Source organism: Heterodontus francisci, chromosome 28 (assembly GCF_036365525.1).
Source record: "Heterodontus francisci isolate sHetFra1 chromosome 28, sHetFra1.hap1, whole genome shotgun sequence".
NCBI classification, from domain to species: Eukaryota; Metazoa; Chordata; class Chondrichthyes; order Heterodontiformes; family Heterodontidae; genus Heterodontus; species Heterodontus francisci.
The window spans coordinates 32,014,974-32,037,599 of NC_090398.1; the positions used below are offsets into that span (position 1 = coordinate 32,014,974).

At 44.5% G+C, this 22,626-nt stretch overlaps 1 protein-coding gene across 1 annotated transcript in view; it reads left to right on the forward strand.

Moving 5' to 3' along the window:
* LOC137345315 (NACHT, LRR and PYD domains-containing protein 3-like) overlaps window positions 1-22,626 on the forward strand; it is a 99,157-nt gene that overhangs the window by 30,735 nt on the left and 45,796 nt on the right. The window contains exons 4-6 of the mRNA XM_068008813.1: window positions 6,250-6,416; window positions 13,765-13,915; window positions 14,021-14,086. Coding sequence (XP_067864914.1) covers window positions 6,250-6,416; window positions 13,765-13,915; window positions 14,021-14,086 — 384 coding nt within the window. The remainder of the gene's footprint in view (window positions 1-6,249; window positions 6,417-13,764; window positions 13,916-14,020; window positions 14,087-22,626) is intronic.

Below are 22,626 nucleotides of genomic sequence, written 5' to 3' on the forward strand. Positions count from 1 at the left end.
ACCGTCACATATGGTGGGGTCGTCCTGCTGCCCCCTCCCTCACCCCCATCCCGTCGCCACGAAAATGGCCTGAAGCCAGGATGGAGCTGAGGAACCAGTGTGCCAGATGGAGGGGCTATTTTAGCACCCTCCCATCCACATCCAATCCCAGCCCCGAAAGGGGTTTAAATCAAGCCCAGTGGGGTGCAGTGCGGGGCTGGGTGAGTGGGTTAAGGTGCAGGGCAAGGTGAGTGGGTTAGGGTGCGGAGCTAGGTGAGTGGGATGAGGTTGCGGGGCTGGGTGAGTGGGTTAAGGTGCAGGGCAAGGTGAGTGGGGTGAGGTTGCGGGGCTGGGTGAGTGGGTTAGGGTGTGGAGCTCGGTGAGTCGGGTGAGGTTGCGGGGCTGGGTGAGTGGGTTAAGGTGCAGGGCAAGGTGAGTGGGGTGCGGGGCTGGGTGAGTGGGGTGCGGGGCTGGGTGAGTGGGATGGGTGCGGAGCTCTGTGAGTGGGGTGAGGGTGTGGGGCTGGGTGAGTGGGTTAAGGTGTGGAGCTCAGTGAGTCGGGTGAGGTTGCGGGGCTGGGTGAGTGGGGTACAGGCGCGAGGCTGTGTGAGTGGCGTCTGGGTGCGGGGTCAGATTTGGAGAAGTGCAGAGATGTTGAAGGCTGGTTGGGGTGGAGATGTTTATGTTGATATCAGAAGCTTTGTTCTCATTCTGCAGCCTGCATTAAACATTGTGAAGACTGAGGACATGGTCTTCACCCACCGCTGTGAATTCTGTACCATCGTCAGTGACTCTATCCCCGTCCCAGACAATGTCTCGGATTGGACCAGACTGTTCATAACCTCAGTGTTCTGTTTGAGGCCTGGCTGAGCTTCCGAGACGATATTCTCTCCATCATAATGACCGCTTCTTTCCACCTCTGTAACATTGTCCATCTTCACCCTGCTTCAGCCCATCTGCTGCAGATCCCCGAATCCATACTTTTATCACCGGTAGCCTCGATTTCCTGAGTAACTGTTCTCCTTTCATCTTTCGTAAATGCAAGTGAATCAAAATCCCTGCTCGCTGATCACCCTGCCATTCTGAACCTGTATTGAATCCCGGTTCCCAAGGACCTGCAAATTAAACCTCTCAACCTCATTTAATCGTCTTTATGGTCTCATCTCTCCATGTCTCTGTAACCTCCTCCAGCCCTGCAATCCCTCCACCATCTGTAACCTCCTCCAGCCCTGCAATCGCCCCACCATCTGTAACCTCCTCTAGCCCTGCAATCCCCCACCATCTGTAACCTCCTCCAGCCCTGCAATCGCCCCACCATCTGTAACCTCCTCTAGCCCTGCAATCCCCCACCATCTGTAACCTCCTCCAGCCCTGCAATCGCCCCACCATCTGTAACCTCCTCTAGCCCTGCAATCCCCCACCATCTGTAACCTCCTCCAGCCCTGCAATCCCCCACCATCTGTAACCTCCTCCAGCCCTGCAATCCCCCCACCATCTGTAACCTCCTCTCGCCCTGCAATCCCCCCACCATCTGTAACCTCCTCCAGCTCTGCAATCCCTCCACCATCTGTAACCTCCTCCAGCTCTGCAATCCCCTCCAATCACTGAACCCCGCTCTTACTCCAACTCTGACCACTTTTACATTTCACCCTCTCCTCACCCATCTGTGTTGGTTGTACTTTGAGTTGTCCCAGCTCTCTGCTCGGCATTGCCGTCCTTAAACCTCTCAACCTCCTTCTTCTCAATCTGGACTCTCCTCTAATTCAGATCTTTGCCCAATATATTGTCCACTGCTGGTTCTACCTCCCTTTATTCAGAGTCTATCTTTTGTCTGATTCAGCTTCTGTGAAGTGCCTTGGGATGTGTTTCAATGTTTAAAATGCTGTGGAAATGTAAGTTGTTGAGTTTTTATTATACCAGTGTCAGCACGAGTGAAACAGCAGAGAAGTGATTTTTACTTTGTCTCAAACCTGGTTATAAATTACTGCTGGAGAATAACTTGAACTGTAGTTTGGTGATATTATTGATCTGAGACGGAATCACTGAGCAAAACACTCCAGTCTGCTTAACAAGAGCATTATCAATGCAAAAAATGACACTGAGACACAGAATGAGATATCAGAGCACAGGACCAAAGCCTGGTCAAAGAGGTCGGTTTTAAGGAGAATCTTAAAGGAGGAGAGAGTGTTAACGAGGTGGAGAGGATTAGGAAGAGAATTCCACAGTTTAAGGCCTTGGTAGCTGAAGGCACATCCTCCCATGATGGAGCATTTAAAATCAGGATGCACAATGTGCCAGATTTGGAGAAGTGCAGAGATGTCAAAGGCTTGTAAACTAGAGGAGGTTACAGAGATAGGAAGGGGGAGGTTGTGGAGGGATTGGAAAAGCAAGGATGTGGATTTTAAAATTGAGGTGTTGTCAGACTGGGAGGCAATGTACATCAGCAGCCACAGGTGATGGGGAAATGAGACTTGGTGCAAGTTAGGATAGGAGCAACAGAGTTTAGGAACATTAGTAAGGTAAAGCTGCGTGTCATTGACAGGAGCACAGGAACATAGGAGTAGCTATTCAGCTCATCAAGCCTGCCCCACCATTCAATATGATCATGGCTACTTATCCACTTCAATGCCCCTTTCCCACATTTTCCCCATATCCCATATGTCATTTGTATTTAAAAATCTGTCAATCTCTGCTTTAAACATACTCAATGACTGAGCTTACACATTCCTCTGGGACAGAGAATTCCAAAGATTTACAACCCTCTGAATGAAGACATTTTTCCTCATCTCTGTCCTAAGTGGCTTCCCCCTTATTTTGAAATTGTGTCCCCTGGTTCTAGACTCCCCAACCGGGGAAAGATCTTAGCTGCATCTACCCTGTCTATCCCTTTAAGTGTTTTGTAGGTTTCAATTACATACCTCTCATTCTTCAAAACACTTCTTCGATTAAAGGCCCAGTTTCCCCAATCTCTCTTCATAGGACAGTCCTGCCATCCTGGGAAGTAGTCTGGTTAATCTTTGTTGCCCTCCCTCTATGGCAGTAATATCCTTCCTAAGGTAAGGGGACCAAAACTGCACACAGTACTCCAAGTGCGGTCTAACCAAGGTTCGATACAATTGAAGCAATACTTCACTACTCCTGTTCTCAAATCCTCTTGCGATAAAGGATAACATACCATTAGCCTTCTTAATTGCTTGTTGCACCTGCATGTTAGCTGTCGGTGACTTATTGACAAGGACACCCAGGTCCTTTTGTACATCTACACTTTCTAATCTTTTACCATTTAAGAAATACTCTGCACGTCCATTCTTCCTATTAAAGTGGATAATCTCACATGTTTCCACATTATATTCCATCTGCCACATTCTTGCCCACTCACTAAGTCTGTCCAAATTCCCTTGAAGCCGCTTTGCACATTCCTCACCACACATTCCGACCTAGTTTTGTGTCATCCGTGAACTTGGAAATATTACATTTGGTCCCCACATCCAAATCATTGATATATATTGTGAACAGCTGGGGCCCAAGCACTAATCCCTGCGGTTCCCCACTAATCACGGCCTGCCAATGCGAGAATGACCCGTGTATTCCTACTCTCTGCGTTATGCCAGTTTAATCCGTGCCACCATATTCCCTCTTATTCCATGTGCTTTAATTTTGCTAACCAATCTCTTGTGGGGAACTTTATCGAAAGCCTTCTGAAAATCCAAGTATACCACATCCACCGACTCCATTTATCTATTCTGTTAGCAACATACTCAAAAAACTCCAACATGTTCGTCAAACATGATTTTCCATTCATTAATCCATGTTGACTATGCCCAATCAGATCATTATTACACAACTATTGACATCATTTAGAATAGATACTAGCATTTTCCCAATGGTTGATGTAAGGTTAACAGGTCTGTAATACCCTGTTTGCTATTTCCCTCCCTCCTTAAATAGTGGGATGACATTTGCGACTTTCAAATCTGCAGGAACCGCTCCGGAATCTATAGAATTTTGGAAGATGATCACCAATGCATCCACTATCTCCATAGCTACCTCTTTCAACACTCTTGGATGTAGAATATCAGGTCCTGGGAACTTATCACCCTTCAGCCCCATTAAGTTCTCCAATGAAACCTTCTTATTAATATGAAGACTAATTGCCTTTGATTCCTCATTCCCCCTAATCCCTTGGATCTCTAATTCTGGGAGATTTCTTGTATCTTCCTCAGTGAAGACAGACAGAAAGTAATCATTTAGCTTCTCTGCCATTTCTCTATTCCCCATGATAAATTCTCCTGACTCTGCCTGTAATGGACCCAAATTTGTCTTAGCCAAACATTTACTTCTCGATGTATATGTGAAACCTAATCCTATGTTTTCGGATGATGTCGCCAAGGGGCAGCAAGTTGATGAAAAATGGAAGGGAGCTAATGATAGATCATTGGGGACTCCAGAGGTAATGGTGTAGGAACAGGAAGAAAAGCCAATGCCAGTGATTCTCTGACTATGATTTGATAGATAAGAATTAAACCAGAAACCACTGACACAGTTCCACCCAGCCTGGCCGATGGAGGATGATGGTGTGGCCAACCGTGTCAAAGGCTGCAGACAGGTTGAGAAGGATTACAGTAAATCATATACCACTGTCAGAGTCACAGAGGATGTTATTTGTGATTGTGATAAAAGCTCTTTCAGTACTGTGGCACTGTTGGAAATTTAATGGGAGGGATTCGAACATGGACTTCCGGGAAAGATGGGCATGGATTTGGGAGGCAACAACATGTTCAAGGACTTTGGAGAGCAAAGGGAGGCTGGAGATGGGGCAAAAGTTTACAAGGACAATAGGGGTCAAGATGGACTTTTTGAGGAGGGGGTGATAACAGCGGATACATTGTGAAATAACTGTTAAATCTGTCACCTATATCTTCATGGCATTATGTGAGATTGTAAATTCCTGAAGATATTTCTAAAAACAAATTGCTGTGCAACATCTCACTGTTTAAAGTTCTTGTTTCAAGTCTTTCACATTTTTATGTATCCATCCAACTGTCCTCTTTTATATTTGTTCATGGATGTCAAGATCAACTTTATTGGCCTTGGGAAGGTGTTGTTGAGCCACCTCCTTGAACCTTGCAGTCCATCTGGTGCGTGTACACCCACACTGTTGTTAGGGAGGGAGTTCCAGGATTTTGATCCAGTGACAGTGGAAGAATGGCGATATCGTTCCAAGTGAGCATAGTGTGTGGTTTGGAGGGGAACTTCCAAGTGTGCAAGTGGCTGCTGCCCTTGTACTTGGTGGTGGAGGTTATGTGTTTGGAAGGCGATGTCGAAGAAGCCTTTATGAGTTATGGTACAGACCACTGCAACTGTACGCCAATGGTAGAGAGAGTGAATATTTAAGATCGTAGATGGGGTGCCGATCAAGTGGACTGCTTTCTCTTGGATGATATCAAGCTTCTTGAGTATTGTTGGAGCTGCACCCATCCAGGCAAGTGGAGAGTATTCCATCACAGTTCTGATTGTGCCATTTAGATGGTGGACAGGCTTTGGGGAATCAGGAGATGAGTCACTCGCTGCAGAATTCCCAGCCTGCAATTTGTTTTTATAGCCATGGTATTTATGTGTCAGGTACAGTTAAGTTTCTGGTCAATGGAAATCCCTTGGATGTTGATGGTGAGGGATTCAGTGATGATAATGCAATTGATCATCAAAGGGAGATGATTAGGTTCTCTCTTTGGTGCTGATCATAGCCTGGCACTTGTGTGGCGCAAATGTTACTTGCCACTTCCCATGCCAAGCCTGAATTTGTCCAGGTCTTGCCTGCGGGCACGGACTGTTCCAGTACCTGAGGAGTTGCGAACGGAAAAGGAAGAAAACACATTTTTCAGTTGGTTTTACAGACTATCAAGAATGGAGATGAGATGGAGGGGGAGGGGGTGGCATGGATTGTGGAAAAACTCCTGGAGTCTGTTTCGAGTTTGAACTAGTGACCATTCAGAGACACAGGAGGTGGCTTGGGGAGTGGGGTTCAGGTGCAGATCTGGGAAGCTGGAGCTGATAAGTTGAAGGTCAGTCATGTTTGACAAACTTGGCTCCTGTTTTTAAGAAGTGACTATACAAGTCAGTGGAATGTGATACATGTGGTGTTTCTGGGTTTTCAGAAGTTGTTTGCTAATGTGGCTCACGGGAGGTTTCAGCTGTTTGGTATCAGAGGAAATGTAACAGTCCGGATAGAATACCAATAATGTGTTTAATTTTCTCCATTTGTGTTCACAGATCCGAACTCCACAATCACTGAATTCCTGACAAAGTACGACGATTACCAGCTGTTCAAGTTGATGAAATTCTACCAGGACAGACTAGAACAGGTGATTGAAGAAGGAGTGGAGGGACTCAGTCTCATATTAACAGGCGAGGACCATTTCACTGGACAAGAGTATCAAGTAAGTGGGAGGGATACAGAATGAGATTAATTTATTCTAACATTACAGAACTGATGGAATACAGTAACATGGGAACATTGGAAATTCTGGTTGAAAAATAACCTAGGTCTGACTCACCTTCTAACATCCAGGTAGTCATATACTGCACTGATAATGGAGTTGTTAACTGATTTCTGAAGGAAATTGGATGGGCAGGTGAAGGAAATAAACTCGCAGGGCTACAGAGATCGAGCGGGGGAGTGGGACTGACTGCATTGTTCCATGGAGAGCTCGCATGGACTTGATGGGCTGAACAGCCTCCTTCTGTGCTGCAATTGACTCAGTCGACCCCGCAAATTCCTCAATACCACCTAAAGAGTTGTAACAATATTTGACAGAATTTGTACCACAGTTTAGTCAAACAACAGGCTGACATGGGCATGATTCTGTGAATATGACCATCAATAAACATCCCAGATCCCTCCATTACTATTCACAGGTCTGTCCTTTCCCACCAGATAGACTGACGGGAGATGGTGGCCCAGTGATATACAGTAAACAGGGTTGGTCCTGAGAGTCCCCAGCTTTGATTCTGGACCTTGTGAAATCTCATGGCATGAGGTGAGACATGGACAAGGAAACCTCTTGCTGATTATTGTCCTCTCTCAGTTGATGAATCTGTATTCCACCATGTCACCTGGAGGAAGCAAGGCCACAGAATTTACTCTTGTGAGGGTTGATGGTGGAGAGGGTAGTGCTGGGGAACTTCAATATCCATTATCGAGTGGCTCAGTAGAACCACTACTGACCGAGCTGGCCAATCCTGAAGGACATGTCTGCCAGACTGGGATTGCAGCAGATGTCAAGAGAGTCAACACGAGGGAAGAATCTACTTGTCTTCACCCATCTACCTGTTGCAGATGCATTTGTCCATGACCATAATAGTAGGAGTGATCACCCCACCTTATGGAGATGAAGTCACGTTTTCGAATTGGAGACACCGCCATCATATCGTGTGGCAGTATCACCATTCTAAATGTGATAATACAGAATAGATCGACCATCTAAAACTGAGCATCCATGAGGTGCTGTGAACCATGAACAGCAGCATAATTGTATTTCACCACAATCTGTGACCTCATGCCTTGTGTATTCCTCACTCTGCCATTAGCATCAAGCCAGGGGACCAACTCTGGAGACAGTGTCAGGAGCAGCACCAGGCATATCTAAAAATGAGGTGCCAACCTGGTGAAGTTACAACACATCAATACATGTATGCTGAACAGAGAAAGCAGCATGCTATAAATAGAGTCAAATAATCCCACAACCAACGGATCATAAAACTTTACAGTACTGCCACTCCAAGTCATATAGTGATGGACAATTAAACAACTAACTGCAGAGGTTCTTCCACGAACATTTCCATCCTCAATGATGGCGGAGACCAGGGCATGAAAGACAAGGTTGAAGCATTTGCAGCCATTTTCAGCCAGAGGTGCTGAGTGGATCTCGGCCTCCTCCTGAGGTCCACACCTTCACAGATGTCAGTCTTCAGCCAATGTGAGTCACCCTACGTGATAAAGGAATGGCTGAGCGCTCTGGACACAGCAAAGTCTACGGGCCCCAACAATATCCTGACTGCACTGCTGAAAACTTGTGCTGCAGAATTAACCAGATCTCGAAGCTGTCCCAACATTGGCATCATACCTGACAAATTGGAAAAAATTGCCCAGGTATTTTATTTTATTTAGAGATACAGCACTGAAACAGGCCCTTCAAGTCTGTGCTGACCAAGAACCACCCATTTATACTAATCCTACGGTAATCCCATATTCCCTGCCACCTACCTACACTAGGGGCAATTTACAATGGCCAATTTACCTATCACTTGCAAGTCTTTGGCGGTGGGAGAAAACCAGAGCACCCAGCGAAAAACCACACAGTCACAGCGAGAACTTACAGACTCTGCACAGGCAGTACCCAGAATTGAACCCAGGTCCCTGGAGCTGTGAGGCTGCGGTGCTACCACTGCGCCACTGTCCGGCTCGACAAAACGCAGAACAAATCCAATCTGGCCAGTTACTGCCCATTAGCCCACTCACAATCAGCAAAGTGATGGAAGGGGGCGCCAACAGTGCTTTCAAGCGGAACTTACCAATAACCTGCTCATCGACGCTCATCCACCAGGGGCACTTGGCTCCAGTCCTCATTACGGCTTTGGTTCAACCTTGGCTAAAAGAACTAAATTCCAGAAGAAAGGTGAGAGTGATTGCCCTTGACATCAAGGCAACATTTGACCGAGTATGTCACCAAAGAACCCTAGTAAAATTTAAGCCAATGGGAATCGGAGAGGTGGGGGGGGGGGACTCTCTGCTGTTTGGAGTCATACCTAGCACAAGGGAAATTGGTTGTGGTTGTTGGAGGTCAATCATCTGAGCTCCAGGACATCACTGCAGGAGTTCCTCAGGGCAGTGTCCTCGGCCCAAACATCTTCAGCTGCTTCAGCGATGACCTTCCTTCAATCATAAGGTCAGAAGTGGAGATGTTCGTTGATGATTGCACAGTGTTTAGCACCATCCGCAATTCCTCAGATACTGATGTAGTCTGTGTAGAAATACAACAAGATCTGGACAACATTCAGGCTTGGGCTGATAAATGGCAGGTAACATTCCTGCCACACAAGTGACAAGCAATGGCCATCTCCAACAGGAGATAATCTAATCGTCTCCCCTTGTCATTTAATTGCATTACCATTGCTGATTCCCCCACTATCAACATCCTGGGAGTTACCATTGACCAGAAACGTAACTGGACAAACCGTATAAATACTGTGGCAACATGGTCAGGTCAGAGGCTGGGAATTCTGCGGTGAGTGACTCACCTCATGACTGCTCAAAGTCCACCATCAACAAGGCACAAGTCAGGAGGGTGATAAAATACTCTCCTCTTGCCTGGATGTGTGCAGCTCCAACAAATATCAAGACGCTCGACACCATCCAGGACAAAACAGCTTGCTTGATTGGCACCCCATTTCCCAGCTTAAACATTCACTCTCTCCACCACCAATATACAGTGGCAGCAGTGTATACCATCTACAAAATGCATTGAAGCAACTCACCAAAGCTCCTTCGACAGTACCTTTCCAACACGTGACCTCTCCCTTCTAGAAGGACCAGGGAAACGAGTGCAAGGGAACATCACCACCTGCAAAATCTCCTCCAAGTCACACACCATCCTGACTTGGAAATATATTGTCATTCCTTCATCGTCACTGGGTCAGAATCCTGGAACTCTAACAGCAGTGTAGGTGTACACATGGACTGCAGCGGTTCAGGAAGGCAGCTCACCCCCACCTTCTCATGGGTAATAAATGCTGGCCAGGCCAGAGGCATCCACATCCCATGAATGAATAAATAAAAACTGTCATATCTTAAATTACACTAATGGTACATCTCAAAATGTTATTTTCTGAAATATATCTGTCTAATTCACATTTGAATGACTCAATACTAACTACAACCTCCCTAGGGAGTGTGTCCGACAGACTGACTGTTCACTCTGTAATATTGTTACGAGAGATTAGTTGTGAATTTACCCTCCTTGAAGCTCAGGCTGTGTCCTCTGTTTCTACTGTACTGGACAAAGTGAAACAACAATCATATCACCTCTCAACATTCTCTTTTCCAGTGAGGACATTCCCAGATTACACAATAGTTCCTCAATTCCAACCACTCCCTTCTCTCAGTTATTCTAGTTGGTCAATAGCAATGTTAACGTTTGTGTATAATTCTGGTTGCCACAATACACAATCATTTAAGTGCAGTCACAGGAATGATTTTAGGAAAATAAAACCCCCCAGGTAGAACATCAGGAAATGTTACTCATTCACTGTAATTTTCTATCCACGTGCTCTTGGCGTAGAATGTTAGTCCCGAGGGGAATGCAAGGAAATTGTGATCATTGGTTCAGCAGCTTCCTGACCCTGTGGTCTTGGTGTGGAATGTTACTCCCCATGTTCCTTCTGTTCAATATTGGAAAGATTGACACCATCATCTGCGATCCCCACCACAAACGCTATCTCTTTACTTCTTGATTTTATTCCACTCCCTGGCCACTGCCTGAGACTGTCTGCGATTTTGGCATCCACCCTCAAGCTGAACTCCATATCTGATATTCTCTCCATCACGATGATCCCCTACTTCTATCTATGTAACATTGCCAGTCTCTATTCCTACTTCAGCTCATCTCCTGCTGAGCCCTCGTCCATGCCTCCAGATACGACTATTCCAATGTTCTCCTGCCCAACCTCCCACCTTACACACTCTGTAATCTTCAGCTACTCAGAGTCTGCTGCCTGTACCCTGTCCCCTCCAGGTCTCATTTCTGATATCACATGTGTGTTCACATACCTAGAATGGCTTCCAACCCTCAAACCTTCAATTTAAAACTATTTCTGTTTAAATAACTTGCTGGCTTGATACTTCCAATCACTGTAACCTTCTTCAGTACTCATACTACTGGAATTTTCTATTGCTCTGACCCTGTCCTCTTGTGCAGCCCTTCCTTCACACCACCACTGGTGACCAAGCTTTCAGTTACCTTGGGCCCCATGCTCTGAAATTCACTCCTGAAACCGATCCCCTTCCCCTCCTTCTTAAAATTACCTTTTCTTTTAACATTTAGTCAGCTGTGGCAATTTATCCTGCTTTGTCTCGGGCCTGTTGTTTGATTCTGTCCCTGTGAAACAGCTTGGGTTGTTTCTCGACATTAAAAGTCTGATATTAAATGTAAGTTGTTGATGGAAGTCCTGACTATCCATTGCTGGATATGTTCTCCCAGTTACTGATGTTTCATGCTGGCAGTGGGTGTACAAAACATTGAGTATCTGACATTTCAGTTACTGAGGGGAATATATACGGAGTGATTGGACTTTCAGTATTATTATTATTGGTCGATTCTCCTGACTGATAAATCATCAGTGGTTGTTTCAATTGGTTGGTGGTAATTTCTCAGACAGTTTTCTCGCTGCTTCCCTCAGTTTAGAGACGTCCCTTCCCTATCACTTAGAATCATAGAATGTTTAAGGCACATAAAGGGGCCACTTAGCCCATTGCATCTGTGCCATCTGAAAAACGCTCCACCTATTCGAATCCCGCCTTTCAGCATTTGATTCGTAGCCCTGCAGAGTATGGCACCTGAGGCGCATATCCAGACTCCTTTTAAATGAGTTGAAGGTTTCTGCCTCAACTATCCTTTCAGGCAGTGAGTTCCAGACCCCCACCACCCTTTGTGTGAAAACATCTTTTCTTCAGCTCCCCTCTAATTTTCCTACCAATCACTTTAAATCTATTCCCCCTTGTCACTGACCTCTCTGCTAAGGTGAAGGGACTCTCACAGTACTCAAGTTGTGGCCTAACCAATGTGTTGTACAGTTCCACCATAACCTCCCTGCTCTTGTATTCTATACCTCAGATAATAAAGGAAAGGATTCAATAAGCATTTTTATCCACCTTATTGACTTGTCCTGCTACCTTCAGGGATCTGTGGACATTCATTTCAAGGTCCCCCACTTCCTCTACATTTCTCAGTGTTTTCCCATTTACCGAGTATTCATTTGCCTTGTTTGACCTCCCCAAATGCATCACTTCACACCTTTCCAAGTTGTATTCCATTTTCCACTTTTCTGCCCGGACCATCAATATCTCCCTGCACGTACAGCTACCCTCCTCGCTATCTACCATACTACCAATTTTTGTGTCATCTGCAAACTTCTTGATCATGCCCGCAACATTTACCTTCAAATCATTAATATGCATACAAAAAGTAGGGGACCCAGTACTGAGGCCTGTGGAACTCCACTGGAAACAGCCCTCCAGTCGCTAAAGCACCCGTCAACAATTACCCTCTGTTTCCTGCCACTGAGACAATTTTGTATCCACCTTGCTGCATTTTCCTGGATCCTATGGCATTTTGATTTTTTTAACCAGTCTGTAATTTCTGACCTTGTCAAAAGCCTTGCTAAAATCCATGTAGACCGCATCAACTGTACTAGCCTCATCTATCTTTCTTGTTACTTCTTCCAAGATTCCGATCAAGTTGGTCAACCAAGATCTTCCCTTAACAAATCCACTGACTATCCTTGATTAACCTGTGCCATTCTAAGTGACAGTTTATCCTGTCTCTCAGAAAATATTACAATAATTTGCCCACTGCTGAGGTTAGACTGACTGACCTGTAATTACTCGGTCTATCCTTCACTCCCATTTTAAACAGAGGTACAATGTTAGCAGTTCTCCAAACCTCCAGCACCACAGCTGTATCCATTGAGGACTGGAAAATGATGGTCAGACACTCTGCTATGTCTTCTCTTGCTTCTTTTAATAGCCTAGGATACATTTCATCTGGTTCTGGTTATTTATCAACTTTCAAGGATGCTAATCCCATTAATACTTCCTCTCGCTCTATGTTTATTACATCCAATACTTCACACGCTTCTTCCTTAACTACAATAGCTGCATCATCCCCCTCTTTTGTGAAGACAGACACAAAGCATTCATTAGGAACCATACCGATATCTTTTTCCCCTACACATAGGTTACCTTTTTGGTCTTTTATGGGCCCTACTCTCTCCTTAGTTATCCTCTTATTCTTAAGGTATTGATAAAACATCTTTTGGTTCCCCTTGATTTTGCTTGCAACTATTCTCTCATAGCTTCTCTTTGCTTTCTAATTTCCTTTTTGATTTCACCCCTCCACTTTCTGTACTCCTCTTGGCTTTCCATAGTTTTGAATTCTCGGTGTTGGACATAAGCTTTCCTTTTCTGCCTTATCTTACCCTGTCCGTTCCTTGACATCCATGGGGCTCTAGATTTGGCCATTTCAGCCTTTTTCTTTGTGGGAACTTGTTTACTCTGAACCCTTGAATCTCCCCTTTGAAAGCCTCCCACTGCTCTGACACTGATTTACCTTCAAGTAGTTGTTTCCAGTAAATGTTTGCTTATTCACTCCTCAGTTTAGTAAAATTGGCCTTGAGTTTTGATTCGCTGCTGCTTTATTTCGGAGTGAATCACAAAGTGTGACAGCAGGAAATAAGTGTGAGAACCAAGTGGATCATATTGTCAATCAGTATCTGATGTCATGTCAAACTAATCACATTAAAACTATTGCCGATTCTCAGTGATACCTCACTCTCCGAGAGCAATACTTCTGATTTTGAATTTAGTTTTATCACATTTATTTGCCATTAATGTCTGAATCAGGATGTTTACAGAATATTCAGCCCATGTTCAGAATGGATCAGTACCTGGCCCAGTGACTGCTTTCTGTGCTCAAAACTGAGAATTCAGATATTCATTATTATTCTTTACAGAAAGTCACTGAGCTCGTGGAGAAGGGAAACTGGGCAGACAGTTCCAAACTTCTCCTAAATCTGGTGGTGGAGAAAGGCTCTCGGGCCCGAAGGCTGATGTCGGAATCCTTTGTGAAGTTGGATAAAATACTGAAAGGCATACAGGAAGTCGGTACGGTAAAATCACACACTGAATTCAACTTCAGATTCAAACACTGCAGAATTTACTATAATATTACAGAAATCTGATTTCATGTAAATTAATTGATTTTAACAGGTAATGATTCATTTGATTCTATGGATATCGCAAGAGGTTTATCTGAAGTACCCAGTGACCTGAAAGGTAAGTGATGACATGGAGATTTCAAACTGTTTATTTTACTTCCGAGAATCAGAATGATTGACTGTAGCCATTTGTTTAAGAGATGGACAGAATCTGGGAATCAGAAAATCAAAGGCTGGAGAAACAAGATTGAACATTGTTTGGATTTGTTGTCAATTCTCAAATATTCTGCGTAGATTCAAGTTACAATTCATATGATTTCTGTCATATCCTGTAAATATGTGAACATTGTATTTCACTTAATCCAGCTGCTGATCATTATTATTTCTGAAATCTTACACACATCTGGCAGGATCCTGATAAGCTGTGAATCTTAATACAAACCTCCGTGTGCTGCACGGATGCTCTGGGCTCACAGTAAAGAGCAGTGCCTTGACCCAGATGTTAAAGGTTCCCAAGAAATATGTCCCACCGAAATGATGAACAGGAAGAGACCAGATGGTCCATCAAAACTACCTCACGCCACGAAAGAACGACCATTATGGCTAAACACTTCATCCCTCCCTCACCCCTTATCCCCACAAGACACCACCCCAACAGCCAAGCAAAAAACTGGAAACACCCAGAGCCAATATGGGAAAAAGTGCTCGGTAATATTCCTCTCTGACCTACGCCCACCCCCCCACCACCCCCAGCCTATCGAATCCAATCCAGGTGATAATGCGGGCCACATTTTACCTGTAAAGACACTTATCTTCTATATTGTGAGGTCTCTGCCCCAGTCAGGAACCAGTCCATCTCCCTCTTGAAGGTATACAGAGAGTCAGCAGCCACCACAGCAGCTGGTAGCACATTCTAGAGCCTCATCATTCTTTGGTAAAGAAGAACCATCGAACATCCAGGAAAATAACTAAGGAAGGGGTCATGAAACCACTTACATAGTTTAAATGTGTGTTTGCTGATCCTCCCAATCTGATGAACTAGAATAATCTATCAATAGAGATTCTATCCAGCCATTCAGTTATTCAATTGACCTATATCAGGTAGCCTGTCAGTCTGTGCTGCTCTACAATAAGTAGTCCAAGGTCCTTGAGCTTGCCTGAGTAGCTCATATTCCCTAAGCTGTCCTGTAGGACTTTTTGAATGGCACTATATCAACCATTGTGCAGGAGGACCAACATTTGTCACTGTGTCCAGATGTGTTCTGAACAGTGATGTGTACAGTGTCAAAGTGGTGTCTTATCTTTTATACTGAGTGGTTCTATGAATGCAGGCCAATACTTTGATAGTTTTAGCTATGATTTATTTGCATTGGTCATGAACCTTCAGTGATCTGTGTGCAATAACATCAAGATCTTTTCTTCTGTCCCGTGGTCTCTCAGTATTTCTCCCTGCAAATGATACCCGTGTCCTCTGCTGGCCTGACCAATATGGGTGGCACTACATTTAGCTAAATGGAATGCCATTTGCCATGCGTAGTTCACTCTCCTAGCACATCTACAATGTTTTTGGATCTGATTTCCCTCCTCGACCGTCTTAACCCTTGCACAGATGTTGATGTCATCTGTAAACCTACTTACCATACTCTCAACACCATTCCAGGTCATTAATAGAGACTGTGAAGATTAGCAGGTCTAGGACCGATCACTTGTAACATGTCTTCAACCTGAACCACATCCGTTAATTACAACATTTTGGTTTAGGATTGAAGACAATTCCTAATCCAAAGTTTCAAATTTCTACTGATACATCAAGATTCCATCTTCTGAAGTAACCTAGTGTGAGGAACCTTATCAAAGACTTTCTAAAAGTCCAAGTAGACAATGTGCACAGGATTTCCCTCCTCCACCATGCTAGTGACTTCCTCAAAGGAAAAACTCTGCAAAATTAGTTGGGCAGAAGCTGTTTATTTTTTCAGAAGCTCTATTATGAATTTCTATTGGTCCCTCCCTTTCCCTGTAAAAATAAAGGACATCTCTTCATATCCCATCTCGCATCTTCCCAATAAGGGCTGTCAGGCTCATCGGCCTATAGTTCCTTGGCTCTGATTTGTCTCCTTTCAAACTGTAAGGAAAGAGGTGGAGAAATGTGAAACATTAAAACGTTGTCATTTAAAAGCACAGAATGAGACGTCAGAAAGTATTTGATCCAATCTGAGAATATGTGTAGATGTTCACACAATAGAACATTAATCCATGGAGAAATGTGAAGAAAAAACAATGTTCATGGTGTCTGGGAAGTAAGTTCTTGGCTAACTTACCAATGACAGTGAAAGAGAGAATCTCATTCTACTCAAAGAATAATCCTTTAACTCCGGAGTTGTTTGTGAACCCAATGTAATGACTAACAGAAACATATTTTTTAAATGTCATAAAACTGCATTATAGGAAATTCGGATCAAAATTAAACATTGGTATAATTTTTGGTAGAGCAGTTCAAGTGAATTGCAAATCTTTTCTGCTCTAACATTACACTGTGTGAGGTTGGCAGTAGTTCCATTTCTAATTCGAATTAGGAACATAACAGGATTGTTATAAAACCGCAATCAATGAATGTATGTGTAAAACTGCTGAATAGGTGTTCACGATTCCTGAAACACAATATAGCAGGAAATGGTTAGAGACAGGAAAAGGCCTCTTGGCCCAAATAAGCTGTTCCTGTTCCAGAGATGAACAAACCTGTCCCTCCACTCAGTGTATCCATACAATGACCGTGAATTGTCTCTAGACCCCACTTACACTGCCCCTTTAGTGTCCTTCCCTGGTAACTGACCCCCTGCTCTATTACCCTTTAGGTGAACAAATTACCCTGATTTCCCTTCTTACTTCTAACTTTCAATTTTCTGTGTTATTGATTACTTTGGGAATTGTGAGCCTGTTTCCTGAACTAATGTTCTGAATTCCATTAAAACATTTCAATACCAAAGTCTCTTGCCCAAATAAAATATATTAAACTCCCTCACATTCTCCTCAACTAAACATCTAATAGATTAACCATTTTTCAGCATTCCGAAGGGACCATTCCCTCTGCGACATCCTAATCCACTCCTTAATCACCCCAACAACCTTTTCCCTTCCTGCGACACCAGTTCATTCAAGCACAGGAGATGCAACACCTTCCCTTTTACCGATTCCATTCCCACCATCCAGCGTCCCAAACACTCCTTCCAGGTGAAAGAGTGATTTACTTGTGCTTTTTCCAATTGCTCACAATGCAGCCACTTTTACACTGGGGAGACCAAACGCAGTTTGCATGACCATATTATGGGACACCTTTGATCAGGCTGCAAGAGTAACTGTGAGCTTCCAGTCGCCTATCATTTTAATTCTGTGCCGCCTACCATTTTAATGGTCGCCCTCATTCCAACTCTTAACTTTCTGTCTCGCTCCTACGCTGTTCCAATGAAACTCAATTGAAGCTCAAGGGACAGCACCTCAGCTTTCGATTAGGCACATTTACAACCTTCCTGTCTTAACACTGACTTTAACAATTTCATCTCCAAGTCTCCACCACCATTTTTCTGGACAGCAGCTATTGGGAATGATGCTGCTGTTCCCATTCACACATCCTCGAGATCAGGGTTGTCCAACATACGGTCTGGAGCCAAGATCCGGCCCACCAAAGGTTTGCATCAGCCCGCGGATGTAAACTGTGCCCGAGCCGTTCCTCATCCTCACCAGGGTTCTGTGACTGGAGTTGTGAAATTTCCGTTGTCAGATCTCCTTTTAAACCATTGCGCTGTCAGTATGACAGCTGCTGACATCAGGAATCGTAGTTTCCCAACAGACTTAAGGTTTTCTGGAGAGTTCTGACATTTTGTGAGAAAAGCCCACCGGAAAACCCCAAGTCTGTTGGGAAACGGCTGTTCCTGATGTCAGCAGCTGTCAACTATGAGACTGACAGCGATCTTTATTAAAAGAACTAAGAAACCATCTGCTCGGTGTTCTGCTCTCTGCAACTGTGTGAGAGGGAGAGAGTGGGGGGAACAAGAAAGGTGGGGGGAACAGAGAGAGTGGGGGAACAGAGAGATAGAGGTGAGATCTAAGAGAGGGACAGAGAGAGAAAGGGCGAGAGGCAGAACGGGGGAGAGACAGAGAGAGGGGGGACTGAGAGAGAGAGGGACAGAGAGAGGCGGAGGAAACAGAGAGAGTGGGGGAACACTAGTCGGGGAACTGGGAAGACTGAGCGGGGAACATTGAGTCGGGAGTGGGGATCATTGGAGACATGGGGGTGGAGAGAGTGGGGTCGAGTTGGGGGGGGAAGGAGGCATAGAGGGGGGAAAAGGAGACAGCAAAGGAAACAGGCAGCTAGAGAGAGAGAGACAGACAGAGAGAGGAGAAACGGGGGAGAGACAGTGAAAGAGTTATTTACTTATGACACAAAAGGAGACCATTTGGCCCATAGGGTACATGCCGTCACTCCACGGAATTATGCAGCCAGTCCCACTGCCTAGTTCAATTCCCGTATCCATGCAAGTCCATTTCTTTCAGGTGGCCATCCAACTTCCTCTTCAAGTCATTGATCGTCTCCACTTCCACCACCCTTGTGGGCATTGAGTTCCAGGTCATTACCACCTGCTGTGTAAAAAAGTGCTTCCTCATATTCCCCCGGCATCTTTTGCGCAAAACTTTCATTCTGTGTCGCCTAGTCCTGCAGATGGCAGCGGGGGCAGGGTGGGGGGTTGTGGGTGGTGAGCGGGGTGGCGCGAGGGTGGTTGGTGGTGCTAGTGGGAAGAGAGAACGAGACACACACAGCACGGGGAGACGTGGGAGAGAGATCACGGTTTCTCCTGGCAGATGGATATCTATCTAGAATACGCTGCATCGCTACATCACGTGTGCGGGCAGAGATTGACTACATATGCAAGCAGAAACCATGCCAGATATGTTGTGAAATCAGTGTTCAATACAGTGACGAGAAAGTAAGTCAATAAATTAGTCTTCTCATTTAAAGCTTCTTCACAAAAATGCACATTTGTTGTCGTTTTCATTAGTAAACAATTTTTTTTAAGTCATTATCTTTCGAAATTTGCTCACTGCCACCCCGGGCCGAGAAAAAATCATAATGCTGCACTCTGCCTGAAAAGGTTGGACATCCCTGTTCTAGACCCACTCAAAAGCAATACACTGCAGTTGCTGGAAATATGAAGTAAAAGCAGAAAATGCTTTAAATACTCAGCAGGTCTAGCAGCATCTGTAGAGAGAGAAACACAGTTAATGTTTCAGGTTTGTGACCTTTCATCTTTTCTTCTTGTCCCATTATTATCTCATTTTGCCTGCACCATCATCCATTTTGTCATTTCATCTCCCTTCCCTCATAACCTATCACAGACCTTCCATTTTGTTCTTATTCCTCCCTCGCCTTTCCCTGCCTCTGTACTTGCTTAATATCTGTTACATCTATAGCTTTTTCCAGTTGTCAAACAGCAATCGACCTTAAACATTGGGTGGAATTTCATGCTCTCCGCCGTGGCGGGTATAGAGGTGGGAGAGCGTAAAATGGAGTGGGATGGTGTTGAGCAGGGCGGGGTTGTGGTGATGGTGGGGGAGGGCGCGGTGTGGTTGCTGCCATCATCCCGGCTCTGCTAAAATTCAGTCTCGAGCAGGAAGGACTGTGAATTGCCATCCATACCCACGGCCAATTGAGGCCCTTAACTGTGTCATTAACATCCAATTAAGGGCCTCTTTCTGCCGCAGCCACAATTGCCTGTGCAGGGGCGGCCCTGTTACTGCACGAGAAGCATGGTAGGAAAAAGAAGAAAGAGAAATTTCTCTGATGAGAACTGCAAAAATCCAAAATTATCAATTGTCCCGAAGCAGTTTTTCCCAGTGAAAATACAAATCTGGGTGCTCAGTTTCAGATGATGCAAGGTGGGAGGTTGACCAGGAGATCATTGGAATAGTCGCGTCTGGAGTTAACAAAACCACTGATGAAGGATCCAGCAGCAAATGAAGTGAAGTGGGGACAGGTGTTTATTGTGATGGTGAGGATATGGGATCAGAAGCTCAGTTAGAGTTCTGATAGGGTGCCCAGTGGAACTTATCTCCATTCACAGTCTGTTCATCACCCGATGTTAATAATCTAGATAACCTGTCCAAGGCCTACTGTAATAACAGTGGAAATGCTGACCACTCACAGTCTGTTCCTCTCCCACTGATATCCAATGTCCTATTTCCCATTGCTGCAGAAGATCAGCACCACTGACCATTGTGAAGATCGATCCACTAGAACATCTACTGTTGTAAACTAGGATCATGTGTGGATTTGTAATGAGATGTCTACAGTCTGGGGCAAGTCAGATAGTATTAACTATCAGAGGGAAAATATCACCTTCAGAGAAATCTTCAGGCTCAGGAAATATAAATCTGACAATTTTTTCAAGAGTATTCACTTTCAAGCGAGGTTTCCATTAACTAAGTTTTCATTCTAATACACACCTCTATTGAAGCTTTGAATTAAACGTATCTATTCAGTAAAATGGTATTGAATCACAGAGTCACAGAATTGTTAAAGCACAGAAGGAGGCCATTTGGCCTAATCATGTCCGCACTGGCTCTCAAAAAGCAACTCCTTCAGTCCCATTCCCCTGCCTTCTCGCTGTAACCTTGCACATTCTTCCTTTGCATATAACTGTCTAATTCCCTTTTGACTGCTTCAATTAAACCTACCTCCACCACATAGTCAGGCAGCACATTTCAGACCTTAACCACTCGTTGTGTGAAAAGGTTTTCCTCATGTCACGTTTGCCGTCTCGTTCTCAATCCTATCACAAGTGGGAACACTTTCTCTCTATCTACTGTGTCCAGACCCCATGATTCTGAATACCTCTATCAAATCACCTCACAGTCTTCTCTTCCCCAAGGAAAACAGTCCTAACTTCTCCAATCTATCTTCATAACTTAAATTCCTCATCACTGGAACCATTCTCCTGAATCTTTTCTGTACTCTCGCCAATGCCCTCAAGTATTTCCTCAAGTGTGATAATTAGACACAATACTCCAATTGAGGCTGAACTAGCGTCATCTACAAGTTCAACATAACCTCTTTGCTCTTGTACTCTATGCCCCTATTAATAAATCCCAGGATATTGTATGCATTATTAACCACTCTCTCAACCTCTTCTGCCACCTTCAATGGCTTATGCATATATGCATCCAGGTCGCTCTTCTACTGTACCCCTTTAGAATTGTACCCTTTATTCTACATTGTCTCTCCGTGTTCTTCCTACCAAAATGAATCACTTTACATTTCTCTGCATTGAACTTCATTTGCCACCTGTCTGCCCATTCCACCAACTTGTCTATGTCCTTTTGAAGTTCTGCACCATTCTCCTCACAGTTCACAATGCTTCCAAGCTTTGTATCATTTGCAAACTTTGAAATTGTGCCCTGTACACCAAGGTCTAAGTCATTAATATATATCAGGAAAAGCAAGGGTCCCAACACTGATCCCTGGGGACATCGACTACAAGCCATCCTCCAGCCGAAAAACATCCATTAACCACTAGTCTTTTGTTTCTTGTCACTCAGTTAATTTCGTATCCATGTTGCTACCGTCCCTTTTATTCCATGAGCTACAAGTTTGCTCACATGTCTGTTGTGTGGCACTGTATCACACTCCTTTTTAAAGTCCATGTGCACCACATCAACAGCATTTCCCTCATCAATCCTCTCTGTTACATCCTCAAAAAACCCCAGCAAGTTAGTTAAACATGTTTTTCCCTTAAGAAATCCAAGCAAGCTTTCCTTAAGTAACTCGCATTTGTCCATGTGACTATTAATTTTGTCCCGCGTTATTGTTTCTAGACATAGGGCGGCACAGTGGCGTAGTGGTGAGCACTGCAGCCTCACAGCTCCAGGGACCCGGGTTCGATTCTGGGTACTGCCTGTGTGGAGTTTGCAAGTTCTCCCTGTGTCTGCGTGGGTTTTCTCCGGGTGCTCCGGTTTCCTCCCACAAGCCAAAAGACTTGCAGGTTGATAGGTAAATTGGCCATTATAAATTGTCACTAGTATAGGTAGGTGGTAGGGAAATATAGGGACAGGTGGGGATGTTTGGTAGGAATATGGGATTAGTGTAGGATTAGTATAAATGGGTGGTTGATGGTCGGCACAGACTCGGTGGGCCGAAGGGCCTGTTTCAGTGCTGTATCTCTAATCTAAAAAAAAAATGTTCCCACCACCGAAGTTAAACTGACTATCCTGCAGTTGCTGGGCTTGTCTTCACACCCTTTTCTGAACAAGAGTGTAACGTTTGCAATTCTCCAGTCCTCTGGTTCCATCCCTGACTCTAAAGAAGACTGAAAAATTATGGCCTGTGCCTCTGCGATTTCCACACTCACTTCTCTTAGTATCCTTGGATGCATCTCATCCAGCCCTGGAGCTTTATCCACTTTACGTATAGACAGCCTATCTAATACTTCCTCTTTATCAATTTTAAACCCCTCTAGTGTCTGACCTACCTCCTCTTTCAACACTGCAAGGGTTGCATCTTCTTCCATGGTAAGGATAGATTCAAAAAAGCATTTAATACATCAGCTATGCCCTCTGCCTCCATGTGTAAATTCCATTTCTGGTACCTAATTGGCCCCACTCCTCCTTTTC